This window comes from Coenobita brevimanus, chromosome 6, assembly GCF_032717465.1.
Source record: "Coenobita brevimanus isolate Jiangsu-jjx chromosome 6, ASM3271746v2, whole genome shotgun sequence".
Lineage (NCBI taxonomy): Eukaryota > Metazoa > Arthropoda > Malacostraca > Decapoda > Coenobitidae > Coenobita > Coenobita brevimanus.
In genome coordinates, this window is record NC_136959.1 from 28,628,046 (window position 1) to 28,652,522 (window position 24,477).

At 40.4% G+C, this 24,477-nt stretch overlaps 1 protein-coding gene across 1 annotated transcript in view; it reads right to left on the reverse strand.

Moving 5' to 3' along the window:
• The window catches only part of LOC145400762 (uncharacterized), a 66,126-nt gene extending 44,020 nt beyond the window's left edge, over nt 1-22,106 (reverse strand). Inside the window, exon 1 of the mRNA XM_080273202.1 lies at nt 22,060-22,106. Coding sequence (XP_080129328.1) covers nt 22,060-22,106 — 47 coding nt within the window. The remainder of the gene's footprint in view (nt 1-22,059) is intronic.
• Between the last annotated feature and the right edge of the window lie 2,371 nt (nt 22,107-24,477).

Genomic DNA, 24,477 nt, shown 5'->3' on the forward strand with positions numbered 1-24,477 from the left:
TCCAACAACGTCCAAGCTTCACTTCCGTACGTTAGAGTTGGTATCACAATACTGTCATGTAGTAACTTTTTCACTTCCATGCTCACTTCCCTGTTTCTTATCACTGCTTTCAAAGAACCAGCAACCTTTCTTCCCTGCTGTACCCTTTCAAGCACTTCACCCTCCAAACCTCCATCCTTACTCATCACACTACCCAAGTACTTAAACGTACTCACATTTTCCAATTCCTCACCATCCAACCTCGCTGTACATTCACTGACTTCATCTCTCTCAAAGACCATCACTTTACTCTTCCCTACATTCACCTTTAGATTCCGTTTCTTACACACTCTCTCAAAGTCATCCACCAAGCCTTGCAGCTCCCCTTCGTCTTCACTCAACAACACAGTATCATCCGCAAACAACAGTACAGGGAGTTTCCAAACACTATCCTCTCTCACCAGGGCCACTCCAACATCCACTACCCTACCTTGTACCTCTTTTATTACCCCATCCATGTACAGATTGAACAACCATGGAGACATGACACATCCCTGTTTCAACCCAACTTTCAAAGAGAAAAATTCACTTAGTTCACCATCCACACGCACTGCAGCCTTCGCACCATCGTACATACTCTTCACAGCATTCAACAACTTCCCATCTACTGCATATATTCTTAACACTTTCCACAATCCTAGTCTAGCCACCCTGTCATATGCTTTCTCCAAATCCATGAAAGCCGCATACAACTTCTTTCCCTTCTCTAGAAACTTTTCCACTAAAGATCTGAGAATGAATATCTGATCTACACAACCTCTTCCCTTCCCAAAGCCTCCCTGTTCTTCTCCAACTAATTTCTCTGTTCTTTCTCTAACTCTGTCAATAAGTATCCTACCATACACTTTTCCTATTAAACTAAGAAGACAAATGCCCCTATGATTACCACACACTTCTTTTTCCCCTTTTCCTTTGTACAAGGGAATAATTATACCTGACTTCCAATCCTCCGGGACTCTACCTTCCTCTCAGGCCAATCTGCACATCTTCCACATCCATTCTACTACTATCTCTCCCCCATGCTTCAGCATTTCACCACACACTCCATCAATTCCTGGGGCTTTCCCTGATTTAACTTTCTTCATTGCTTCCACAACTTCTATCCTACTGATTTCTTCCTGTCTTCTCACCTCCCTCCTTCTCCCAGCCATTCCCCAGCCACTTATACTCGCATTACTTCCATCCTCCACGTTCAACAATTCCTTTAAGTGTTCTCTCCATCTGCTCACTTTTTCTCCCTTCTCCACTAGTAATCTACCATTTTTATCTTTCACTCCCCTGCTAACTTCACTTCCACCCTGTCTTACTCTTTTCACCTTTTTCCAGAACATTTTCTTATAGTCCCTCCACTTTACACTCAAATTCCTTCCAAATTCCTCATCCACTCTCTTCTTACTCTCTCTTACTAATCTTTTCACCTCTCTCTTTCTTTCTACATATAACTCTCTCTTCCGCCTCTCAACTTCTTCCACGCCCCTATTTCTCATCCATTCATTATATGCTTTCTTCTTATGTGCCACAGCCCGTTTCACCTCTTCAGTCCACCACGCTGTTCCTTGCACCCCCCTCCGTCTTCTCTTCCTTCCACACACCACATCACATGCTGCACATATTTCTTGTGTAAATATTCTACACACACCTTCCACGTCCCCCATCTGCTCCAATTCATATTTACCCAAACGTTCCTCCACTTCTCTCTTATACTCTGCCTTTTTCTCATCCTCTTGTAACCTTTCCACTCTCCTTGCAACAACTCCTTCCTCTCGTCTTTCCCTTCTATTCCTCCATCTTACTTGAACTTTAATTCTGGCCACCACCAAGTAGTGGTCAGAAAGTCCACTCCCCCAACCTCTATAAACTCTTGCATGCAATATACATCTTCGCATCCTTTCATCTACACACACATAATCAATCATTGCCTTCCTTTCACTCAGTTCACCACCCACCCTTCTCATCACTCGCCATGTATACCTGTGGATCATTTTATGCCTGAAGAGGGTATTGGCTATCACCAACCCCCTCCCAGCACAAATGTCCACTAACGCACTCCCATTCTCATCTACCTCAGCAGGCACACCCCACTCACCAACTATTCCATCCACCTTCACATTCCCAACTTTACCATTCATATCACCAATCAAAAACACTCTCTCATTCCTTCCAAACTTTTCCATGCACACTTCTACATTTGTCCAGAACTCTTCTCTCACTCTTCTAGCACGATCTTGCGTTGGCGCATACACACACACAATCGCCCACATTTGTATTCCAACTTTCAACTTTACCCACACAATCCTTGATCCAACTGATCCATACTGTCTTATGCTCCTCTTCCATCTTTTACTCACAACTATACATACTCCTTCCTTTGCTCTCTCATTCTCACCTACTCCTGCACATATACCCCATCCATACTCCCATTCTCTCACACTTTCTCCTCTCCATTTTGTTTCAGTTATTCCACATACATCCACTTTCGCATCCTCAAGCACCTGGACAATCTCTCTCTCTTTCACCTCATCATTTGCTCCCCTTACACTCCAAGTTCCAATTGCAATGTCCTTTGTCCGGTCCTTGGTCGTCAACGTTTGGTCAGTCCTTGTCCGAGGCTTCTTGTTTGTTTTTTTAGTTAGTTGTTTTCCGGGGAGGGTCACTAACCCTCCGCCAACCCTTTTAGTCGCCTTTTACGACAAGCAGGGATACTGGGGGAGTATTCTTGAAAAAAAACCCTACCCCCAGGGGGTATATATATATATATATATATATATATATATATATATATATATATATATATATATATATATATATATATATATATATATATATATATATATATATATTTGATCATCAGTGACTTGGAAGTTCCTGCGCTCCTGTGACAGGCTTCTCAATCTGAGGTTCAGTGTCCTTCTAAAAGCAACCCGCATTACCGATTCAATATACTGAGGTTTCTAGCTCCACTGTCAGTACAAAGCAACAAGAACTTACTAACCACTTTTATGATAATGTTTTTTTTTTTTTAGGACAGGGAAAAAATATCTGACTAAATTAAGTATTCACCCTTCATGTTCATTGACCCTTCATTCACCTCTCTAGTTTCAGTTACCACTAAATTAATTTCGTTCACCAGTTTAAGAAGCTTCGTTCAAGGAAACCCTGTGTCCGCGGAACCTGATTATGGAACTCACAAGCGTTGGGTAGAACATCTGAGTGGGTCTGGATTCGCTGTCACACTGAATATAACGAAAATATATGACTGGAAGGTTAAAACATTATACGGCTGTGGTTATATATATATATATATATATATATATATATATATATATATATATATATATATATGGAGCCTCTGTGGTACAGTGGTAGAGTGTGCGTTTCGCACGCTGGTGAGCGGGTTCGCCTCCCGCCAGAGTTATAAAAACTTTGGGAAGCGTTCACCAAGCCACTTGGTACTTCGGCGGACACAAGGGGTGCTGTGGTTGAACCAGTGTCGCATACTAGTATTGCTTGCACCCAATCGGCTTAAGGCGGGTCGATTAAACTTCGTTCACAGACTAAGCACACATCCAAAGCCACTGCAACACTACAATCACACTCAACAAGCACTTCTCACCCTACATACAGTCTCTACCAGACAGCCTAAGCCACTGCGTAGAGATACATTGGCTGTATCGTCCCTGCTTCGGTAGGGATAGGCCGGTCCTGCATTGGACTCAACGGCTGATGATATATATATATATATATATATATATATATATATATAATGTGTGTGTGAGAGAAATGGGGGGAGGGGAGACACAGGTGAAAGATTTATATATTTTAGCACTGCAAACCTGAAACTGAGAGTATAATTTATTTGCATGAGGCAATCACTGACCAGTCAATAGAGTTGGGCCACGTGACTGAGAGCACTAGTGTATTATTATCCAGGTGAACGCTGACTGATACAAATCTCTCTCTCTCTCTCTCTCTCTCTCTCTCTCATCATGCTTCACTGCTCGTATTGTAAATTATACTCGTCTTGAAATGTGTCACGTTTTGAAAAATTATGTTTAAGTTGGAGTTATTGATAAACGAAACTAGAAATATCGTTTCAGTTACTAAGGATTATTCGTGTTTTGTGGCTTAACCTATAGTTTATTTATATTAGCCTAGGAAAAGGAAGGAAAGAGAGTTAATGTTTGTACAGTAGATAGGCTGTGTTGGGTGCACTGACCACAAATCGACATAATAGTCAAGACACATGAGTATAAAGTAATGGCACAAAGTTGGGATAATGGTTTTCTGGTTAAATTGGTACTCTTTGACAATAAATCCAGTTCATTTTTCCACTCAGCACTGACTGAATATTATTTATCTATTTTCCAATTGGTATTCTAAATGTCTTACTTTCGAGGTAAATATTTTTACAGCAAACTCTCTCACCATCACTATTTAAAATCTTGCATTTCACATTATTTTAATCCATAACCCTATGCCACACTTAATTCCCTTCCTTCTTTGTCTTCATCCATCACGACCCTCGGCATCCTGGCGGGATTCTCAGAGTATCCTCTTTTTTTTTTTTTTTTTTTTTTTTTTTTTTTTTAACAGTCCATTTCCTCCACGTATGTATCTTCTGCCACTTCTTCATTGTTTTCTATTGGGTACTTTGCCGCATACTTCTTCCCATCCTTCCTTCCTCACGTTGTTCGTATTCTACACATAAGTTTTCTCACTCTTCTCTTTTATCTCCTCCCTCGGTATTCTGTTTCTTTCCTCCCGGCCATCTGTGATTCAGTATATTTTCCTGTGCGAAATCGTCTTACTGGTTTTTACTTCTCTTTTTCCTTCTACTTTTCGTTTCGAGAGAGAGTATACTACCCACACACGAACAGACGAAGCTACACACAATGAGTTTTATGCACTCTAATAGTTCTCACCAACCCCATTGTTGGCGCCGCCTACCATCCACTCACTTCATGTAATGCAACCTTTAAGTGATTGCAGTGAGTAAGAAGCCAAATGGCTTCCTGTAATTCCGGAAACCATTTGCTACTTTAGATGAATTTGAGAGGGGCATATGGGGTTACGTGGAGAGACATGAGCAGATGAGGAAGTGAAGATGCGTTTGATGATGATGTGGATGATGTTGAGATGTCATTCATGTGGAGGGCATGAGAGAAAGACTAGGAAAATGCGTGTGAGTCAGGTGGGGAGGAGGAAGGGAAGGGGAAGACCGAGAGGGAGGGGTGAAGTGGAGAGAAGCGTGAGTGGGAGTGGTGTAAGGTGGAGAAAGAGCAGCTTGATGGTGGAGGAGAGAATGATCTGGAGGCGATTGGTTTGTTGCCAGCCCTCCAGGATTTATAAACAGATAGACAGAGGTAGATAGACAGATTGACTGACTGAGTGATAGATCGGTGAACTGATAGACTGGTTCATTGATTGGTCGATTAATTGATAGAGAGAGGTCAATTGATAGATAGATAGATGGATAGGTTGACTGACAGATAGATAGATACAAAGATAAACAGATAGATAATTTTACTAAGTTGTGAGCTAACCATATAAGCAAAATTACGCCTGTCAGTCTAGTGGGCTAAGGCGCTTCAACCGGATGGTGTCCGTTTTTTCATCCAAGGGGTGGCTTGGGAGTACTGTACACATAATGGCACAAAGTGACGTAGGATATGAATGAGGTGATGAGAATTGAGCTGCACCAAGTACCACAAAGAGTATCTGCTTTAGGCATAACCAGACCTACATTATTATGGGCGTCCTGTGGCTTAGTGTTGGAAGTAAGTGTTTGTATTTTGGGAGTGCGGTACAGGCGAGTAGTTAACTGGAACGAGAGGAGGAGAGATATTACGTTGGTCGGTGAGTGAGGGAGTGTGAAAGTGAGGACTACTTGTATATACCTTGTGTGTAAATTGGATGCTACATATAAAGTTTATCACACCAGGATGATAATGTCTGTCACGCAATCTGAGATACGAACATGAAACCATACGCTAATCAACCAGTCGGTCTAAGATCTGAATATTTGACTGCCTTGTAACATTAAACAACGACCGACTGCTCTCAATATCGAATTACTTCATTCTTGCCTGATCCTTAACTCGTCCACCAAGTTTGTTTTAAATAAAATCAGCGTTTGTTACGACTCTGACATTTGACTTTTTCCCTGTATTCTTGGCCTTTGATTGTTCTCATGTTCAATTCCCTTAGTTTTTGGTGAAAGTGATTAAGAATTCCTAGGTTAACCTTTCCATGTGACCTTGAACTTTGACCTCTTGTTCTCACGAATAATTAATGAACCTCTTGGCTAATTCTCAGTAATTCCTGGGATCTTGAATCAGATCAAATGAAAATTGTCTAAGTCATTTTGTTCATACACATTGACCTTTGACTGACTGTTCTTATAATTGATTCACTTTATTCTTGCCTTACCCTCAACTCTTCCACCAAGTTTTGTCTCAGTCGGATAAGAGCGGTTAAATCTGACGGAAATAGATCAGACTTTGACCCAACCCTGCAATCTAAAACTTTGACACAATGTTCAAAAAAGAATAATTCTTCCTTCGATAATCCTTAATCATTTCACTAGGTTTAGATAGAACTGGATTACACACACACACACACACACACACACACACACACACACACACACACACACACACACACACACACACACACACACACACACACACACACACACACACACACACACACACACACACACACACACACACACACCTATTATCTGCTCTGTCTTCGCGAGCGCGGGCATCAATAGAACCAGGAGACCATATTTCCCACTCAGCTGAGGTCATTAGCCTATGCTCTCCCGGTGGCACTCCCTTCACACACCCATTATCACAGCATCGTTCACTTCCTCTCTTCATGTCCATTTCCCAGCAAACGACCCTGTCATAACTTATATCAGCAGAAACCTTGCAATCAGAGTTGACAGTGCCTCTCTCCTCTCTCTCTGTCTCTGTCTGTCTGTCTGTCTGTCTGTCTGTCTGTCTGTCTCTCTGTCTCTGTCTCTCTCTCTCTCTCTCTCTCTCTCACACACACACACACACACACACACACACACACACACACTAAAACCGCACACTTCCCTTCTCCACCAACACATCCTATCCTTGTCATGCAGAGTTTAATAATGCACTAATTATAAAGACATCTTTCTTACTACCCCCCCATGTCTCCTCCATAACCTTCAGAACCACACACTCCCCATCATCACATACCCTGGTTACTGATACACATACACACCGTCACACATACACAGTCACACAATCACACATACACATAATCACTAGTTTACTGATACACACTAAACACATACACACCCCACACCACGACGCCCCCTGTCTCTTCGTTCCCCTATCCCCGACCTGCCCTCGCCCGCACTCGGCCTCAGACATTAAGCGGCTCAGCATGCGAGAATTATGGCCCATCCCTGGAGTATTATCGTTCATAATGTCCCACGCCGTTTACGGGAGCGCAATTTCATGTTAGTAATATTTCCTTGTATAACTGTCCTCATTATCCACTGATATTACATGCAAAAACACCTCGGGAATATTTTCAATGAAATACTATCATCCTGTATTACCCTCGGAATTTGTGATAGGTGTAAAACGTCGGGATTTACGCTCGTTTTTATCCAGTCATGACAGTTGACCCGAGGTAATAATATATTCAGCCCGGCGAGGGGAGCCTTTCATGTTCTCTCACAATTTTGCATACTGTGAACGTTCATTTGGTGACATACATTGATCTTCCCACTCATAATCTCAACCACACCGACGAAAAAAAAAAAGAAAAGAAAGCCCACGCGCACCCATCACGCTAAACTCCAAATGTTTCTACACCGGTACCCATGAGTAAAGTGTTGGGTGCTTTGGGTCAATTTTCCAGTATGAGAAAGTGGTGTTCCACGTCTCTACGAATCAGTCGCCTTTCAGGACCCTTGAAGTGTAATTCGACTGTGTGTGGTAAACATGCTTGTCCATGTCGGGAGAGTTTAGGACCGCCATCACAAAGCATACGTATTGTACACACACCTCGCCTTTCAAGAGTTTCAGTAGGAGTTGTGCGGTCTAACCTACGCAAACCACATACAACCTTTTATAATCCCATATTTATTGCCGTTACTCTTGATTATATACGGCTCTGCAAAGTTCCGTACCTATACATTACTGTGGAAATTAATACGCTGATTTTCAGCCCTTTAGCTGGCTGTATACTTTGTCACCTGTTCATACCAAGGACTTCTTTACATCAGCTGCTTAAGTACGTAAAATATGAACACTCCAATTCCTCTTACATGTTTACCTCTCTTTTCTATACGGACCAAGGTAATTATAACCGGAGGACGCTTTGTTAATATTATCGTGGCTAATATCACATGATTTCACTGAACTTACAATAAACCCCCCCCCCCATCCCCAGGCCTGAGTCAGCATTATAATCACGACTCACAGACATAAAAAAAAAAAAAATGAACGAATCTAAAAGCATCACATTTACCATCAGCAGGCAAGAAAAAATTATTTGTATACATAAAATTTTAAATATTACTCCCTTCCCATCAGCTTCACTCCCATCTCAATAACCTGCTCTCACTACTATAGTATCCTCATCCTGATATATACAAGAACAGCCAAAGGGATATTACAAACCTGTGCCTCACTCCAGCACCGACTCAACCGTTTCTCTACTCTTAAACGTGCAGCAAAAAATTCTGTATAGCAGCCAGAAATATATCTTCCATACCATACATACTTAACACCGTCCGTAATTCCCTCTTTTCTCGATGCCACATGTTTTTTGTAATTCATTTAAATCCATAAATGTTATAAATACCTTGTAGTCAACCAAGCACGCTTTTATCTGTGGCCTAGTATAAATATATGAGTCATGCATCCCCTACAACTATTAAAACCACCATACTTATCTTTCACCAAACATTCAGATGAATTCCTTATCTTCTCTGTGTCTTTTTATTGTACCAGTCCTGTGACACTCACCGCATTCCCCACAATAACATTTACACTCACTTTGATCATCTTTAATTTTTTACACAGGAACAGTCATTCCCTTCTACCAGTTGATGGGTACAGCTCTACGCATCCTTCTTTTCGGGAGCAGAAAACATCTTCCAACATGTCTTTCCAGCACCTGATGCCTTCCGTCTCTTCAGCTTCGTCATGGCATTGTTCACTTCTATCATGTACTCCAACACTACATCCGTCTCTGCACACCATCACAACCAAAATTGTGTTAACCACATATCTACGGTATTTTCGGTATTCCCATTCATTAGCTCCAGAGTTATTCCTTCCATTTAGTTGTCGTCAGTGTATAGACAGATAGATAGGTAGCTAGATAGGTAGGTACTGTAGGTAGGTAGGTAGGTAGAGACAGACAGACAGACCAGACAGATCAGACAGAAAGAGAGACATATAAGGCAGAGAAAGAGAGAACGTTTGTGTGTCTGTCAGTATGTTTTCTATGGGAATCGAGGGTGGAGAGAGAGAGAGAGAGAGAGAGAGAGAGAGAGAGAGAGAGAGAGAGAGAGAGAGAGAGAGAGAGAGAGAGAAAATAATAATAGATAAATAGATAGATATAGATAGATAGATAGATAAACAGATAGATAAAATAGACAAATAGGTACCGTAGGTAGATAGATATAGATATAGATAGATAGATAGATAGATAGATAGAGACATATGTACGGTATATATATTTGTCTATATATAAATTATGTATGACAAAGTTTGTTTGTGTGTGTGTGTGTCTGTCGTTCATGGAAATCGAGGGGGTGCTTATAGAACCCCTCAGACAGCTCTAACAGGTGTAAGTTTTACAGTGAATTTATAAGTGTACATTACAGCTGGTAAAGTGGCACCGCTGATGGCCGGTGGTAGACCTAGCTAGAAATAATCAAGTCAATGTGGTGGAAACATAGTACCGTAGCCAGTTACCGTTGAGTATTTTTATTTCAGTAACCTTTTCATTATTAGCTACAACGGGTCAGATGGGTGGACGGATTGGTGGGTGGACAGGGCAGGTGGGGTAGGTGGGCATGGTTGGTGTGTGGATGGGTAGTGGGAACACAGATCCATGGCAGGAATAGTTCCATGGTGAATGAATCCCTGGGGAAGTGGACTCAAGGAGAAACATGCTTCACTGGGTAAAATGGAACCCCGGGGGGTTTGTCTCTCACAGGGGAATGGTCATTTAGGGTCCCAAGTAATGCCTTTATGCAAGATCATAGGATTGTACCCAGGCAACGCCGGGTACTCCAAATATTCCTTTATAATTTATTGCTTTCTTTCCATCGTAATTTATATATTTTAAACCCTTTTCCTGATTTTTTCTTTTTTCAGAATAATGTAATTTACTGTTATTATGTGAATGACACTCATGTTATAAAAACAAATGTGTAGCAACGGTGATATAGTTTCACGGCTAAATCATTTTACACTGAATCTGACCTCGCTTGGTGCCGATGCTGGTGGATAATTGAATGTCAAATAGAATTCAGAGAGAAAATGAGTTTTATAAACAACTGGTAATTACTAGGGACGTGTCCGGTGCAGCAGCCTTTCAAAGTACTAGTATTTGCAGCTGAGTTCAATGGAGTTAATTACTGCAGGTGAAAGGCATGTTGAAGGAAAGACCGAAAAAGGGAGTGAAAATTTGGTAATCACCCAATATACTTGTTAGACTGAAAATTGCACTGCGCAGTTGACCCTCGTGTGGTGTGGTGCGGTGAGGAGCGGTCCCTTCTCCTCTTAGAGGCTAATATACGAGTAAATGTGTGTGTGTGTGTGTGTGTGTGTGTGTGTGTGTGTTTTGGTGAATGTGTCGTTCTGTCTTGGCTACCCCCTGTTAGAGGGGAAACAGCCTAGGTATATAGATAGATAGACAAATAGATAAAAAAAAGAATGACATCAGGTATACGAGACGAATAAATGTGCATGACTACAAGACTTTGTAAAGGAGAGGTGACTGGGAGAAAAGGAAGACAGTAAGCTGACAGCAAAATGAAGGGACAAAGGAGGTGAGCATTTGAGACAGGTTGTGGAAGATGTTGGTGAGTAAAGACGAATTTATTGAAGGTTCGTTGTAAAGCTTAACCATCGCAGAATACAATGTCGATGAACAGTGATGGATTAAATTAACTGAGGAGTATGAATGACTTACAGGATAAAATACATTGCCAAAAAAGGGACAGCAGGAAAAATTCATGGTTAGTGAATGAAACTGAAGCAAAATGGAAAATATAATTCCTCGGTGAGGTGTGAAGCTTGAGGATATGCGTTGTAATATGACAGATAGAAAGATAGAGATAGATAGATAGATAGAGAGAGAGAGAGAGAGAGAGGCGGGGGGGGGGGAAATTGGTAATAGGCACAGCAGTGTTTGGTGAAGAGGGAAAAAGTTGTTGCTTTGCTAATATCATTGTAATACTGATCATGAAACCAGATTAATATCTTTGAACAACACGAGAACAAGAAACGGATATAACAAGAACATTATTATTGACAGGGAAGTTACTGACATGAAAAATAAAAAAAATAATGATATTCTCTTCCTACACGCATGCCAAATATCTGAGAGGAATGAAAGTATAAGCTCTGATATATGAATCTGCACTCCACACCAAAGGGTGAAGAGGTGTTGTATTCCTTCCGTTTCTTTCATCTTTATTTCACACGCCCTTTCAGCATGACGCTATTCCTTTACTTCATCACCACTCCCTTCGACTTTGGCACATATTTTAAATACGAGAATAGTCCTACGTACCTTCTTTTTATTGTTTTTTAAAACCCTTTTAAAGTGATTTATGGACTCAAGAACTATGTAATGAAGCAAAATTTGAGAGCCTTTGTTTTTGTATGTTCATTACCCATCATGGCATTTTGCACAGTCGCCCCAGGAAGTGATGACAGGGTGTCAGAATGTTTCTGTCACTCTGTACTGTATCTGCAGTATCGCTGATGGAAAACTTCTGAATATTCTGCTGTCACTTCTTGGGGTGACTGTACTAGAGCTATCTGGAGACCATCTTGCATTCCCAAGGAAATGTTTTTTTCCGCTCAGTCATTATAATTTTTAGTTGGCCTTGCTGTTATTTACACTACTTTTATTCCAAAAATAATAATATTAATGGTAATAATAATGATAATAATAATAATAATAATAATAATAAAAATAAGATAGTAGTAGTAGTAGTAATAGTAGCTGTAGCTTTTTTTTTTTTTTTTGATATACACTATCACCTCCATCCATTTAGGAATTCCATTGTGAAGATCAAAATCAATATTCATAACACAGTTCACCATTTGCATTTGTAATGCGAAGTTTGACAGTCTAACCCTGATAATACAATCCGTTGGCTGCAAGCACGCCAAAGGCTGTGAGTATCAACCATCTACTACTACTGCTACTAGTAGCAGCACTACTATTACTATCGTACTATTACTGCTCCTTTTAGTACATTATTTTTAAACATTACCGTGTTAATAAAGACATTAATCTATTCGAGCTTCTTAGTAGTAGTAGTAGTAATAGTAGTAGTAGTAGTAGTAGTAGTAGTATCATCATCATCACTATTATTAATAATACTTTTGTTAATTAGGTAGGGTGGAGAGTTGAAGAAACGGCAGCTTGACGACGGAAGGCAGAAAAAATGAAGGTGATTTGTTAGTGCTCACCTAATCCGGGATTAGCGTGTCTGCCTATAGGCAGTTATACAAATTAGAACCACGGTAACTACCTTAGTGGTGATGACAGGTGAAAGAGCAATTAGTTGAAGTGTTTCATCCAGCACATACAGCACATTGCTGTGTGTGTGTGTGTGTGTGTGTGTGTGTGTGTGTGTGAGATGAGTGTCATTGCTCGCACTGAGAATTTGTGATTTAAAGCATATTCGTCTTAAAGTGTTTCATCTTATTTTAAATTCATGCTTTAGTGAGTTAACAATAATCAAACCTAGGAATATCATTTTTAATACAAAGGAATTATAAGTGTCTCATGCGGCAATTAATTAGTTTTAGCTTTTAGTAAATACCGGTAATATTATACGAGACTAGGAAAGAGGCAGAAAGGAAGCCAAGGGTTGAACAGTTGACATGCTCTGTGCACAGACCAGAAATTACATTATACTCAAGGTACACGAATAATGAGAAGTGGTCCAAGGTGGGGATGATATTACACTATGTAAATTTGAACACTCTGATGATAAATCTAGTTCATCTTTTCGCGTACTGCCTCTTAGCACTATAAAATTTAGCATGAAATTTTTTATTTACTTACTTTTTAATGCTTTGATCTCTTATCTAGGTTTTTACGTTCGAAGTGCATATTTGTTTAGAGCTGCCTCTACCTCTTTCACTACCAGTATTATGAAATATGCATTTCGCATTATTTTAATTCATAGACCCATGCCACACTTTATTTCGATTCCTCAGTTTCCCAGGATGTATGTTATGTGTTCACTCTGTTATTCTTACAGCCTGTTATTGAGTAGTCCCGTTTCTTCTCTGCACATTAATCATTCTACTGTATAGCTCGTTGATACCTCTTCCATCTGCATATGGAACAGATTATGCATTACAGTTTGATGACCTGCTTGTGAGGAGGAGCACTCTCAATTAATGTCCGTTAGTGTTGAGACAACGTTATCATTTCCATGTCCATGCAACAAACAGGCCTCCATGCATATATATATATATATATATATATATATATATATATATATATATATATATATATATATATATATATATATATATTTATTTATTTATATTTATATTTATACACACATATTTTTCGTTCAAGAATGAACTCATATATAACGCTTCTCTTCCACTTAACCTGGCGATTTCCTGTGCATTGCTGGGACGCCTCAGTCAGCCTTATCAGTGTCTACCCAACATCATTTATTCATTTCTACTTCCACTGCCATGTCCCTGCCCATATCAGCAGACTAAGCCAACCCTGCAACACATTACATACCGCCAGCTACGTTACTTGTGGAGCACTATTTCCGGATCACCTTGTATATATTTTATTTCAGCTTACTCAGCCCACACATAATTTAATGGAATGAAATTTAAGAGTTAGAGAGTATTTTCAGACGCCGATTTCATTAGCTGGGAAAATTATATATATCACGGTGGGTAAACAAGGCCACAAAGAAGTAACAGATCAACAGACATTCATGATTACGTAATCCAGCATTGTTGCAGATGAAAACTCCCGTGCAAATTAGGGAGTAACTATTAACAACACGTGCAAGTAATAACACAACCTTGTTTATTCTTTCCTCGATTTCATCTTCCTCCTTTGCTCTTTAGCCAGCCTCTAGTTCCTTAATGGACCTCTTCCTTACTCATCCTATGTTTATTCTACCTTTCCTCCCTTCATCGTCTTCATGTGTCACTGTCCTCTTGATCCTTACGTGGTTCTAAGTAGGTCCATTTCCTCAGCAGCCCATTTCCACCACTTGTTATGTATTTTCTTTCTGCAACTTCATCTTTCCCTATTATTTCTTGTGTACTTTGCCTCATCCTTCCTTCCTCCCGTATTACTTACTCCTCACTTCGTGTTCCCACTTCTCTCTTACATCTCTAACTTCGATATTCCTTTTCCTACCCCCTTCAATCTGTATGCAAAATCGTCTTTATTTGTTTCCCCTTCTCCTTTTCCTTCTTCTTTCTGATTGATATCCTCTTATGTCCCTTGACATTTTCCCCTCCTTTTCCATATCATCTTAACTTCTAATTTGTTTTTCCCCTCTCCCTTCAACTCTCAGTCTTACCAACTTTGTTTGCTTTCCTAGTTTTCTTCTCCTCTTTCATCCATTTTTCCTTCTTCCATCTTCTCCGCCATCCCTCCCTGCCTTGCCCTGCTCAGGTCTATCCATCCATCCTCAGAGATTAGTACTGTTTGTCTGGAGCGGGTGCATAAGGTGGGGAGGTGAAAGGAGGTGAAAAGGAGGTATGAGAAGCGAGGAAGAAAGAAACTGAAGTATAAAGATGAACAAATGTGTAGGAGATGAAGGACAGAGGACTAAAGAAAAACACTGAGCACAGAGAAACTGGGGAAAGAGCAAGATGAAAGAAAGTGGGGGATGACCAGAAAAAAGCGAAATCAGAAAATTAATAACGTGTAAGAGAGAATCACAAAATGACGACAAAAAAGGAGTGTAATATCGAAGCAAGAAAACAGAGGATGGTATAAAAATATTGTAGGAAAATCAAATACAAGAGAAGGGAAAAGGAACATTGAAAGGCTGCAAAGTGGACAGAAGGTATGATGGTGGTTAAGAGAAAAGTATATATTATCGTGTAGGAGCAGGAGGTTCAAAGATAGTGTTAAGTAAAAGAGGAATGTAATATTTCTGATGGATGAGAAATATAAAGAAATATGTGGAAAAGGACACACACACACACACACACACACACACTCACCATTCTTTTTAGTCCTTTTCTCACTCCTATTTTCGTCAGAACTACAAAATTACGCTTGGTGACGGAGAGGGGGAGCGGAACTAATTAATGAGTGTTAGCGTGACTGCCACCTCCCCAACGCTGTTATGCTGCTGGTAATGAGTTGGCGAGGCGCTGATGAAAGTTCTACTGAAAGAAACGAGGGAATTCGCAAACATAACACACAAGAGGAACATCAGTATTATGATTTTTATTCCAGCTATGATAAAAATGAGTTATTTCTCTCACAAGCAGATTTTCCTTGGCACAATGTAATTACTTCATAAAGATAATTAATAGCGATAGTGATTCTGTCTATTAAACTACGAGTGGCATTGATCAGCAAAATCGAGATAAAGGTCACTGTCAAATGAAAAAAAAGAAAAACTGAGATACATAAATGACAATACAAGTAAATCACAGTCTAAATCAATCTGTGTAGAGTCTGAATCACCTTATTAAATGTGCCATAAATAAAATCATTATGTTCTTGTTTTATCTTTATTTCTCTCTCCCCTTTCATTATTGTAATAGTTATCTCGTTATCTTGCACCATCCCTCCTTTGTTCCCCTGACTGATACGTATATTATTACTTTCCAACCCCCTTCCTGTTAATAATACACCACCACACCAACTACTCTCTCTACCACACTACCACACCACTTACTCTCCCTGCCACGCTGCCATCACACCACCATCTCTCCCTGCCACACTGCCACCACACCACCTACTCTCCCTACCACACTACTACCTCACCACTTACTTTCCCTACCACACTACCACACCGCTCTACACTACACTACCACCAACTCTCTACCACACTACCACCACTCCACATACCCTCTAGGCTACACCACATTACCACCACACCAACTATTCTTTCTCATATTTGCAATGTAAATAGCTGCTTTCACAACCCCTCAGCATTCCCGTCACCAGCCACACCTGAATACACAGCCATCACTTGTAATCCACTAAACATTTTATCTTCAGTAGGCACTTTCTTAAACCATTCACATAATATTTCACAGTTCCATGGAAGATGCATTACGGAACACAGTATAGTGACCGGTAAAAAATAATATACCAAATAAATCGCCGCGTCAATCCGGTAACCATCGCTGCTGTTTTTTTTTTTTTTTCCACCAGACAATGCACACGTTATTTATAGAAGGTGAATTAAAGAGAAATTGCAATATGGCTTAACACATGTGACCCTCAGTCCTTGGCCATTCCACCCTTGCGGTACACAAAGGAGGGAGAGATGGTATGGCACACTACCCAAACATACAAGTCCTTGCGCTGGCTAATCTTTGCATTAAAAAAATTCTCTACCTGAGCTGTGCCATATTTCCCAAAAAATTCGAAGTGACCATGGTAATCAAGATAATTTTCAAAGAATTCTTACTTTATTCTTGAACTGATTCGATAGTTGCTGTAAAAATCAATGGTAAGTAAAAAATAGTATAAACATTTTTCAACCATTCTTCTACTTATTCTTGCCCTAATTTTTGTAGCCTCCTATTACCTTTCGGAAATTAACGTCCTTAGACAAGCATTCACGAGTGTAGTGATGTAAGGGAAAATTATGTAGCACAAATAACTGCAGATCTGCAGGTATTAAAACGCTTTTATATCGCGCGAGATCTTACAAGGTCCGTGGTAAGATGGTATGTGATACAGCCGTGCCAGCTCTACGGTAACTGTTAGGCGTGGGGGGAAGGGGGCGTGGCTTACAGATATATCCAGATTGAATAGCCAGTAAGTGTATGATACATACAGTCCGGACCTGAAACACTTGGCAATATACGATTTTTTTTTTTTCATTCACACTTTGCTAAAATTACCCACTGGCACCTTACTGAGAACCTCTCTGACACCTTTACTTCATCATCATTTCCTCATCATTTGCGCACCGATGGCTCTGTAGCTGTTTTTCCTACCGAAAAGGCAGAACTCTTTGCTCAGGCTTTCTCCTCCAATTACACCTTAGATGACTGCGGCGATGTTCCTCCATCACTTACTCTCTCTGTTAAATTTTTTTTAGTTGATGTACTTTTTGCCCATGTCAGGTTAACACACACACACACACACACACACACACACACACACACACACACATACACACAAAGAAGATGGTTTTTCATTCATTACGTGTGTGTGTGGCAGGGATTCCTCAGGGAAACACTTAACTTTGGCTGCCCGTCTAGAGGTGGCCAGAGAGAGAGAGAGAGAGAGAGAGAGAGAGAGAGAGAGAGAGAGAGAGACAGACAGAGCAAAATCCCCCTTTTTAAAACACGCACCCGGCTGTAAATTAATTCTTCTGATTAAGTGTAGAATTTTCAGGCTGGATTCAATTAGCAGAGGCAGGTTTTTTATGTCTTTTGGGAGGCCGAGAATGATTTAGCTTTTTCTGCTGAGATTTCATTTTGGAATTGAAATTTTGGCTTCTCATCTTTTGTAGTTTTTTTTTTTTTGTAGTGTTGCTGTTGGGCAGTTACTGTATTTTTAGGGGCTGTTTTTATATCCTTGCTTTCTCTTGGTTGTTTTTATTATAACTGTAGACTACCGTTTGTGAGACATTGAAAGATATTGTTATTTTGCCTTTTTCTTTCTGGGTTCTTCAGTTATTTCTACTGTGTCACTTAGAAGAGCTTTATAAATTGATGTTTTGCTTCATTTTTTGTAAACTAAAGTGGGTGTGATTTATTTCTGAATTTGCAGTTTCACATCAGTTTTCTGACCTGGAACCCAGTGATGATATATGCTGTGAGAATAACATCAACTTTTTTCTGATTCTAACTCATTCTCAGATACTGGAAGTAATTAGCATCACAATTCAGCACACTTCAAACGTTTGATGTCGAGTCTGATGTGAAGCGATACAAGGAAGACTATCGGAAGGTCTGCCGTTGGTTGCTATTGTACATTGCACTAGTCAGCTATGTCGTCTTGTTTTTAGTGCCAGTCCTTTACAACAGAATTATTTATGTCATAACGGAAGCCAGTGGCACCAGAAGTACATGTGTTTTGCATACCCCCAGCTGCAATTCTAAGAGGAAAGAAACCACCTGTTGGTAGATGGAGAGCTAACGACTGGGAGAGCTGGAGCTCCTGTTTCATCAGCCTTCGGGACTAGCTTCAGACCATCCCTCATTAAGTGAGGAGAATTTCAAGGAGTCATTTTGCTTTAATATAAACATCAAAAAGCCAATTGGGAACAAGATTGTGCCAACGTTTCATGCAAACAGGATTTTGTGAAACTTTTCATGAGACAGCAGACATTCTTATTTCAGTTTCTAATAAATGGTCACTAGAGAAGTGGCAGGTGGAATCCCTGAGTCAGACATTGTTCATGAGGATGTGACTTTAGAGAGAGTTTGGTGTACCAAAACGGAGGTGTGTGAAAGGTTATGCAAATCAAAAGCCGTTAAGTTCCCAAGTACTGACGAGTTGCCTCCAAGGGTCTTGGAGGAAATAAATGATTAGGGGGGCCTCTCACCAGGGTACTACTTGATCTCTGGCTACTGGATAAGTTCCATCAAACTGAAAGGAAGCAAATGTGACCCAATTTTTTTAAGAAAGGGGGGTCACCTTTGTCCAGCAAATCACCGTCCAATTACCCTTCCATCTGTGGTAGGGAGGGCATTGGAAGGTACAGCTGCAGATAGAACTGTAGATCATTCGGACCTCCAGAAGGTATTTGATAAAGTACCTCACAGAAGGTGATGGCAAATACTCATGTGCTGGGAATTTCGGGAGAACTAACAAGTAACTGCATGAACCGAGAACTAGCTTTATGACCGGAACTAGAGAGTGGTAGCTAATCTGGCAACCTCTTATTGGATATCAGTAACAAGTGGAGTGCCATGTACGCATCGTCAGCTGGAATGCAAAATTTGCAGCCGACGCAAAGCTAGGAGGTAATTCCTTATCATGAGGGAGGATAGAAGAACTACATAAGGACCTATTAAAGCAGGGAAGTTATCTGAACAGTGACAAATGCCTCTCTAGCAGGACAGATGCAAAGTGATCCACATCAGTCATGCAGATCCAAGAACCAATTATTCCTTGTTTGGAAGTAAGATCGGGAGCACTGACTCGGACACAGACCAAGGTGTGCTAATCAAAATTGACCTTAAGTTCTCCAAACTTTGCATTGGAGTAAAGGAGAAAATACAGAGGATTCTAGGTTATATAAAGGGGCAGTTTATGTACAGAAACATGAAAATGGTACACTGTCTCTACAACACATTTGTATGGTCGCATCTGGAATAGGCATAGCAGTTCTGGACACCGACTTTGAAGAATGGTATTGCAAGGCTTGAGGGAATCCAGTCTCAGGCTACTAAACTGGTCCCATCCATCAGGTACAATTGCTTCAAAAAGAATGGCGCACACTTCATGCGAGGCAGTCTTTCACCACAGACGATGGCTTTTGCAAAATGTCCAATGATCACTCGCCACGTTGGTAAATTTGCCTTCCTGACTTTGCTTTATACCGCACTCTCGTGACTCTTCGTAGCCAATGTTGTTGTCATATTAATATTCAAATGACAATTGATTAATATTCTTTGAACATCGCGAGCTTTAGTGTTCATTAAGGATATCATCGTCTCCCTCCTGCGCGAAACTTTTTGGAGGTAGTGTACATGGGACTGTTTTCGCTAGAGACTAGGCGTTGGCATGGACAGTTAAGTGGGGTTTTCAAAATCCCTCGTAGATTAAAAAAAAATATGCATTGACTACCAGCACATGTCTGGTTTAAACACCAACTCCATGAAAAATTATGGTCGAAAGCTTGACCTGAAGCAATGCCACCATGATTCATTAGACAGTTTCCAAACATATCTGTAGTATACATTCGGAATCGGCTACCAGCACAAGTAGTGGACAGTTTCTTAGTAAAGCAGTTCAAGGCTAGGTGAGACAAAGTTTTGTTTGACCCTACTTATTTTTGAAACTTTATATCCTTTATATCTCCTTCACTTTAAGAGATAGGTTTACAGGTTGTGAAGAAGTGGAATAAAGTTGCTCTGGGATTTGTTTGTTATGCACTCATCTCAGGTTTTGAACCACTCTTACAATGTTATCCTTTCACTGTGAGGTATTAAGGTGCAATTAAATAGTGTACTTCAGCACACAAAAAATAAACTTCACTCCTTGTTGCTTTTCCTTGCTCACCTACCTTCCAGTCTACACTCCTTGTTGCTTTTCATTTCCTGCCTACCTTCCAGTCTACACTACTTGTTGCCTTTCCCTGCCCACCTACCTTCCAGTGTACTGACGTCCCTGCCACTCACATTCAGGGTTGTTATGATCTAAATCACGTGATTTCAATCAATGTAAATCAGAGTGAAATAATTATGATTTAAATCAAAATGGATTGTTTATAATATAAATACAGTAAACATGAAGAAGACAGAGAATGTGATGGATGTGTATTGTACAGATGCATGAGTCTGCTTGTCTTGTACTCTTTCTGCACCAGTGATTGCCTTTTGTTACAAGACAGATATTAAAAAACAGAGGAAAGAAGGCTCTTTGATAATAACAATAAATGTGTTTATATATACTCATTGTTAACATATGAACTAAACTCTTCTTTGAATACACAGTAACATGATTCAGTCTAATGATTATGATCCTAATTTAACAAAATATAAAAGACAAGTTGGCAACTTTCTTCAGTCACTGACAGTATGAGTAACCTACCCTATACCAAGAAGTGTTAGCCTGTGGTGCACTGCCTTACTCCCACTTCCCATTCATATTATTATTTTCAATTTTGTAAGTCTGTTTATTTGAACAGTGATATATAAATCATGCCTCATGGACGCATTACAGCAAGTGGGAGGAAAAAAGACCCAGTATGGTACTATTATGACAGAATTCCCAATGGCACAAATAGAGTTGGGGAAAAAAATTAAAGATTTTTAAAAAATATATGATTTAAATAAAACAATCGATTAAAAAAAAAAATAGTCTGTGGTTTTTTCCAACCTTGCTCACATTCCAACCTACATAATTATCTCCTTGACAACTTCCTGTCTATCTACCTCACTTCCTTCCTACCTACCTTCGGTCCACCCCGCCTGCCTACTTACGTACCTTCCTGTCTACTTACCTAGCTGCCTTCCTTCTTTCCTTCCTGCCCACCTACCTAATTACTTTCCTCCTTGCTAACCTACTTCCATACCTATGTCTCTGGCAACGTACTAACCTACCTGTTTACCTATCTACCTACCTTCCCATCACACTTCCGACCTACTTACCTACCCACTTCTCACCCTACCTTCTTGACTACCTATCTCCTTACTACTTCGTACCTCCTTCCTTGCCTGCTATCCCACCTACCTACTTGCATACCCCCCTGCTAACTGCATACCTACCTACCCAACTCTGTGCTACATACCTACTTGCCACCTATCTTCGTACCTACCAAATCATTTCTCACCTGTACTATGAGATGCCACCGATATTGTAGCGAAGAAGACCGCCTTGTGATAACTGCCGCATTACCTTGTGTTCACACCTTTCAGTTGTCTCCTGGTGCTGTAGGATGCCATCGATACTGTTTAAAATTACTGTGAAGAAAACAAGAATGCGACAGTTTCCTGGTGTTTCAAAAGCGGAGACAGGATTACTTTAGAACATGAAGTCTATACTGTATTGACGTTGCAGTAGCGACAATCATGGGCGCTCTCGGGTGCTATACATCATACTGTCAAGTTGCTGACTCATTGCAACTTATGTGTTTATTTCATGTTTCAATAATCTTGGCAGTTGTTACATAATCATTTACCAACAAATATATCTGCATAATACGGTTTCCATTTCCCACTTTATACTCAGCAGCACTGACACGGTATACAGCAATGATCCAGACAGCGTGTTATCACTGTGACCACACCCAAAGACAGTCACGAAAGGACAGTTTTTCTAAACCTCAAATTTCTTAGTGTTTTCGAAGACCATTGTGACTTTCACTTCACGAATGAATAAAGTATAACACAGTCCTACGAACAGAATCTACTCTCTTCACCTCCCGAGTGCTGTGATCGGTACCAAACTGTATAAGGCAAGTTTTTGCTGTGTATATCCTCTCCCAGCCCGCGCCCTCCTTACTCCCCTTGCACACACGCACTCTCACGTTACCAGCGTATATACATCAACAGCCTGGCGAAGTGTGCCATCAGTGGTCTATCATTTTGTATAGTAATGACCTACATATATCCTTGATCTTTCCCAGTCATAAGCCGGGACTGTGACCACGGTAAGGAAACCTTGTCATCAAGATGTTGGGAATAATGTACGACCAATCAGAGCTAATGCAATAGTAGTTTTGGTGTGTGTATTTTGACCGGCAAAGGAGTGGTTGTGAGTGGACTTTGGCCAGCTGTATCATCCATTAGAACTTCTAATATGAACTCTCTCTTCATTTCAAAGTCACAATATAGGTGATCGATACAAAAAAAAATATATATTTTTTTCCCGTAAATGTTTCTTGTGGTCTTTTTTTAAATGAAAGGAAGAAGGAGACAAAGGCCAAAAGCCAGCAGAATTGTTCCTTCCAAGAAAAGAACAATAACCGAGAGCCAAATTCAAGATCCATTCATTTCGAGATGCCTGGACACACTGCGTTAAAAGACTGGAGATCATAGGCAGTAGGAAATACAGACAGAGTAAGTTAGTTTCAGAGTTGCCTGCAAGCTGTTGTGAGCATGAAGGATTGAGAGAGTAATGGTTCACTTTTGCATTAGACAGTTGAACAGAAATGGGATGAGAGTTTGCATGCTAGACAGGTGCACTATGCAACAGCCGCACTTGGTAGAGGGATACAAGGTCACACAGTTCAGAGGAGCAGTGGCCTCTGGAAGTAGTAAAAGAAAAGAGAGAAAGATGCAACAGTGCGGCAAAGAGACTCGGGTTGAAGGGAGCCAGGAAGAGGAAGAGAGTTAGACGAAAATCCTTTGACTCCTCCTTGTTAAGAAGAGCTGTGCACAGGGGCAAATAAAACCCCTGCATAAAGTCAACAACTGTGTAGGAGTGAAGAAGGCATGGAGTCTGCTTAGCACACCTAATCTCTTGGAAGCAGATTTTACATGAGAGTTAATGTGGACTTTCCAAGATAAATCTCTAGAGAATGAAACCCCAAGTATGTTCAGGAGTGATACAGGATTGAGTTGGATATTGTTAACAATTGGAGGATAGTCGTAAAGAAGACTTTGACGGGTCGAAAACTGTAAAAACTGGGTTTTTGTTGCATTAAAAGCAACAAGATTAGTTGTACCTCAATCAGAGATGCAAGCCAAGTCAGACATTAGGATTGCCATAGCCTCATCCCTTGTTTGTTGATGTAACTCCTGAGATGAACACTGCGAGAAGCGAATGGAAAGTGAAGGTGGAATCAACAGTGTATGAGTGGATAGAACATCAGGGTAATTACATCCACTCTCCCTGAAAGCGGTGAGGAGTATTGTTTTACCCGACATTGTGTGTGTCATTCTGTTAGTGTCTTAGCAAAATAACTCAAACGGTTTTATCTGATTCAAACAAAACTTGGTGGAAGTGTTGAGGGATCTTCAAAGGGGTTTAAGACAGTAGGTTCAAAAAACAAGGTCACACAGCAAAGGTCGACTGAAACAGTCTTGATCGGATTTTAACCACATGGTGGGAGGGCTGGAAGTATTTCAAGAACGAAGTGATTCCATTTTGAAAGTAAACAATCTAAGGGCAGTGCCACAGGTCGGTGTCAAACGTTCGATAGTTTAACTAAAACAGGATTTATTCGATGTGAACCGAACTTGTTGGAAGTGTTAAGGGTCAGACAAGAATTATCAGATTAGATTTCAGAACAATAGGTCAGAGGTCAAACTCACATGGTAAAGTCAACTCGAACAGTTTTCATCAGATTTGGATCAGACTTCGTGGGAGAGC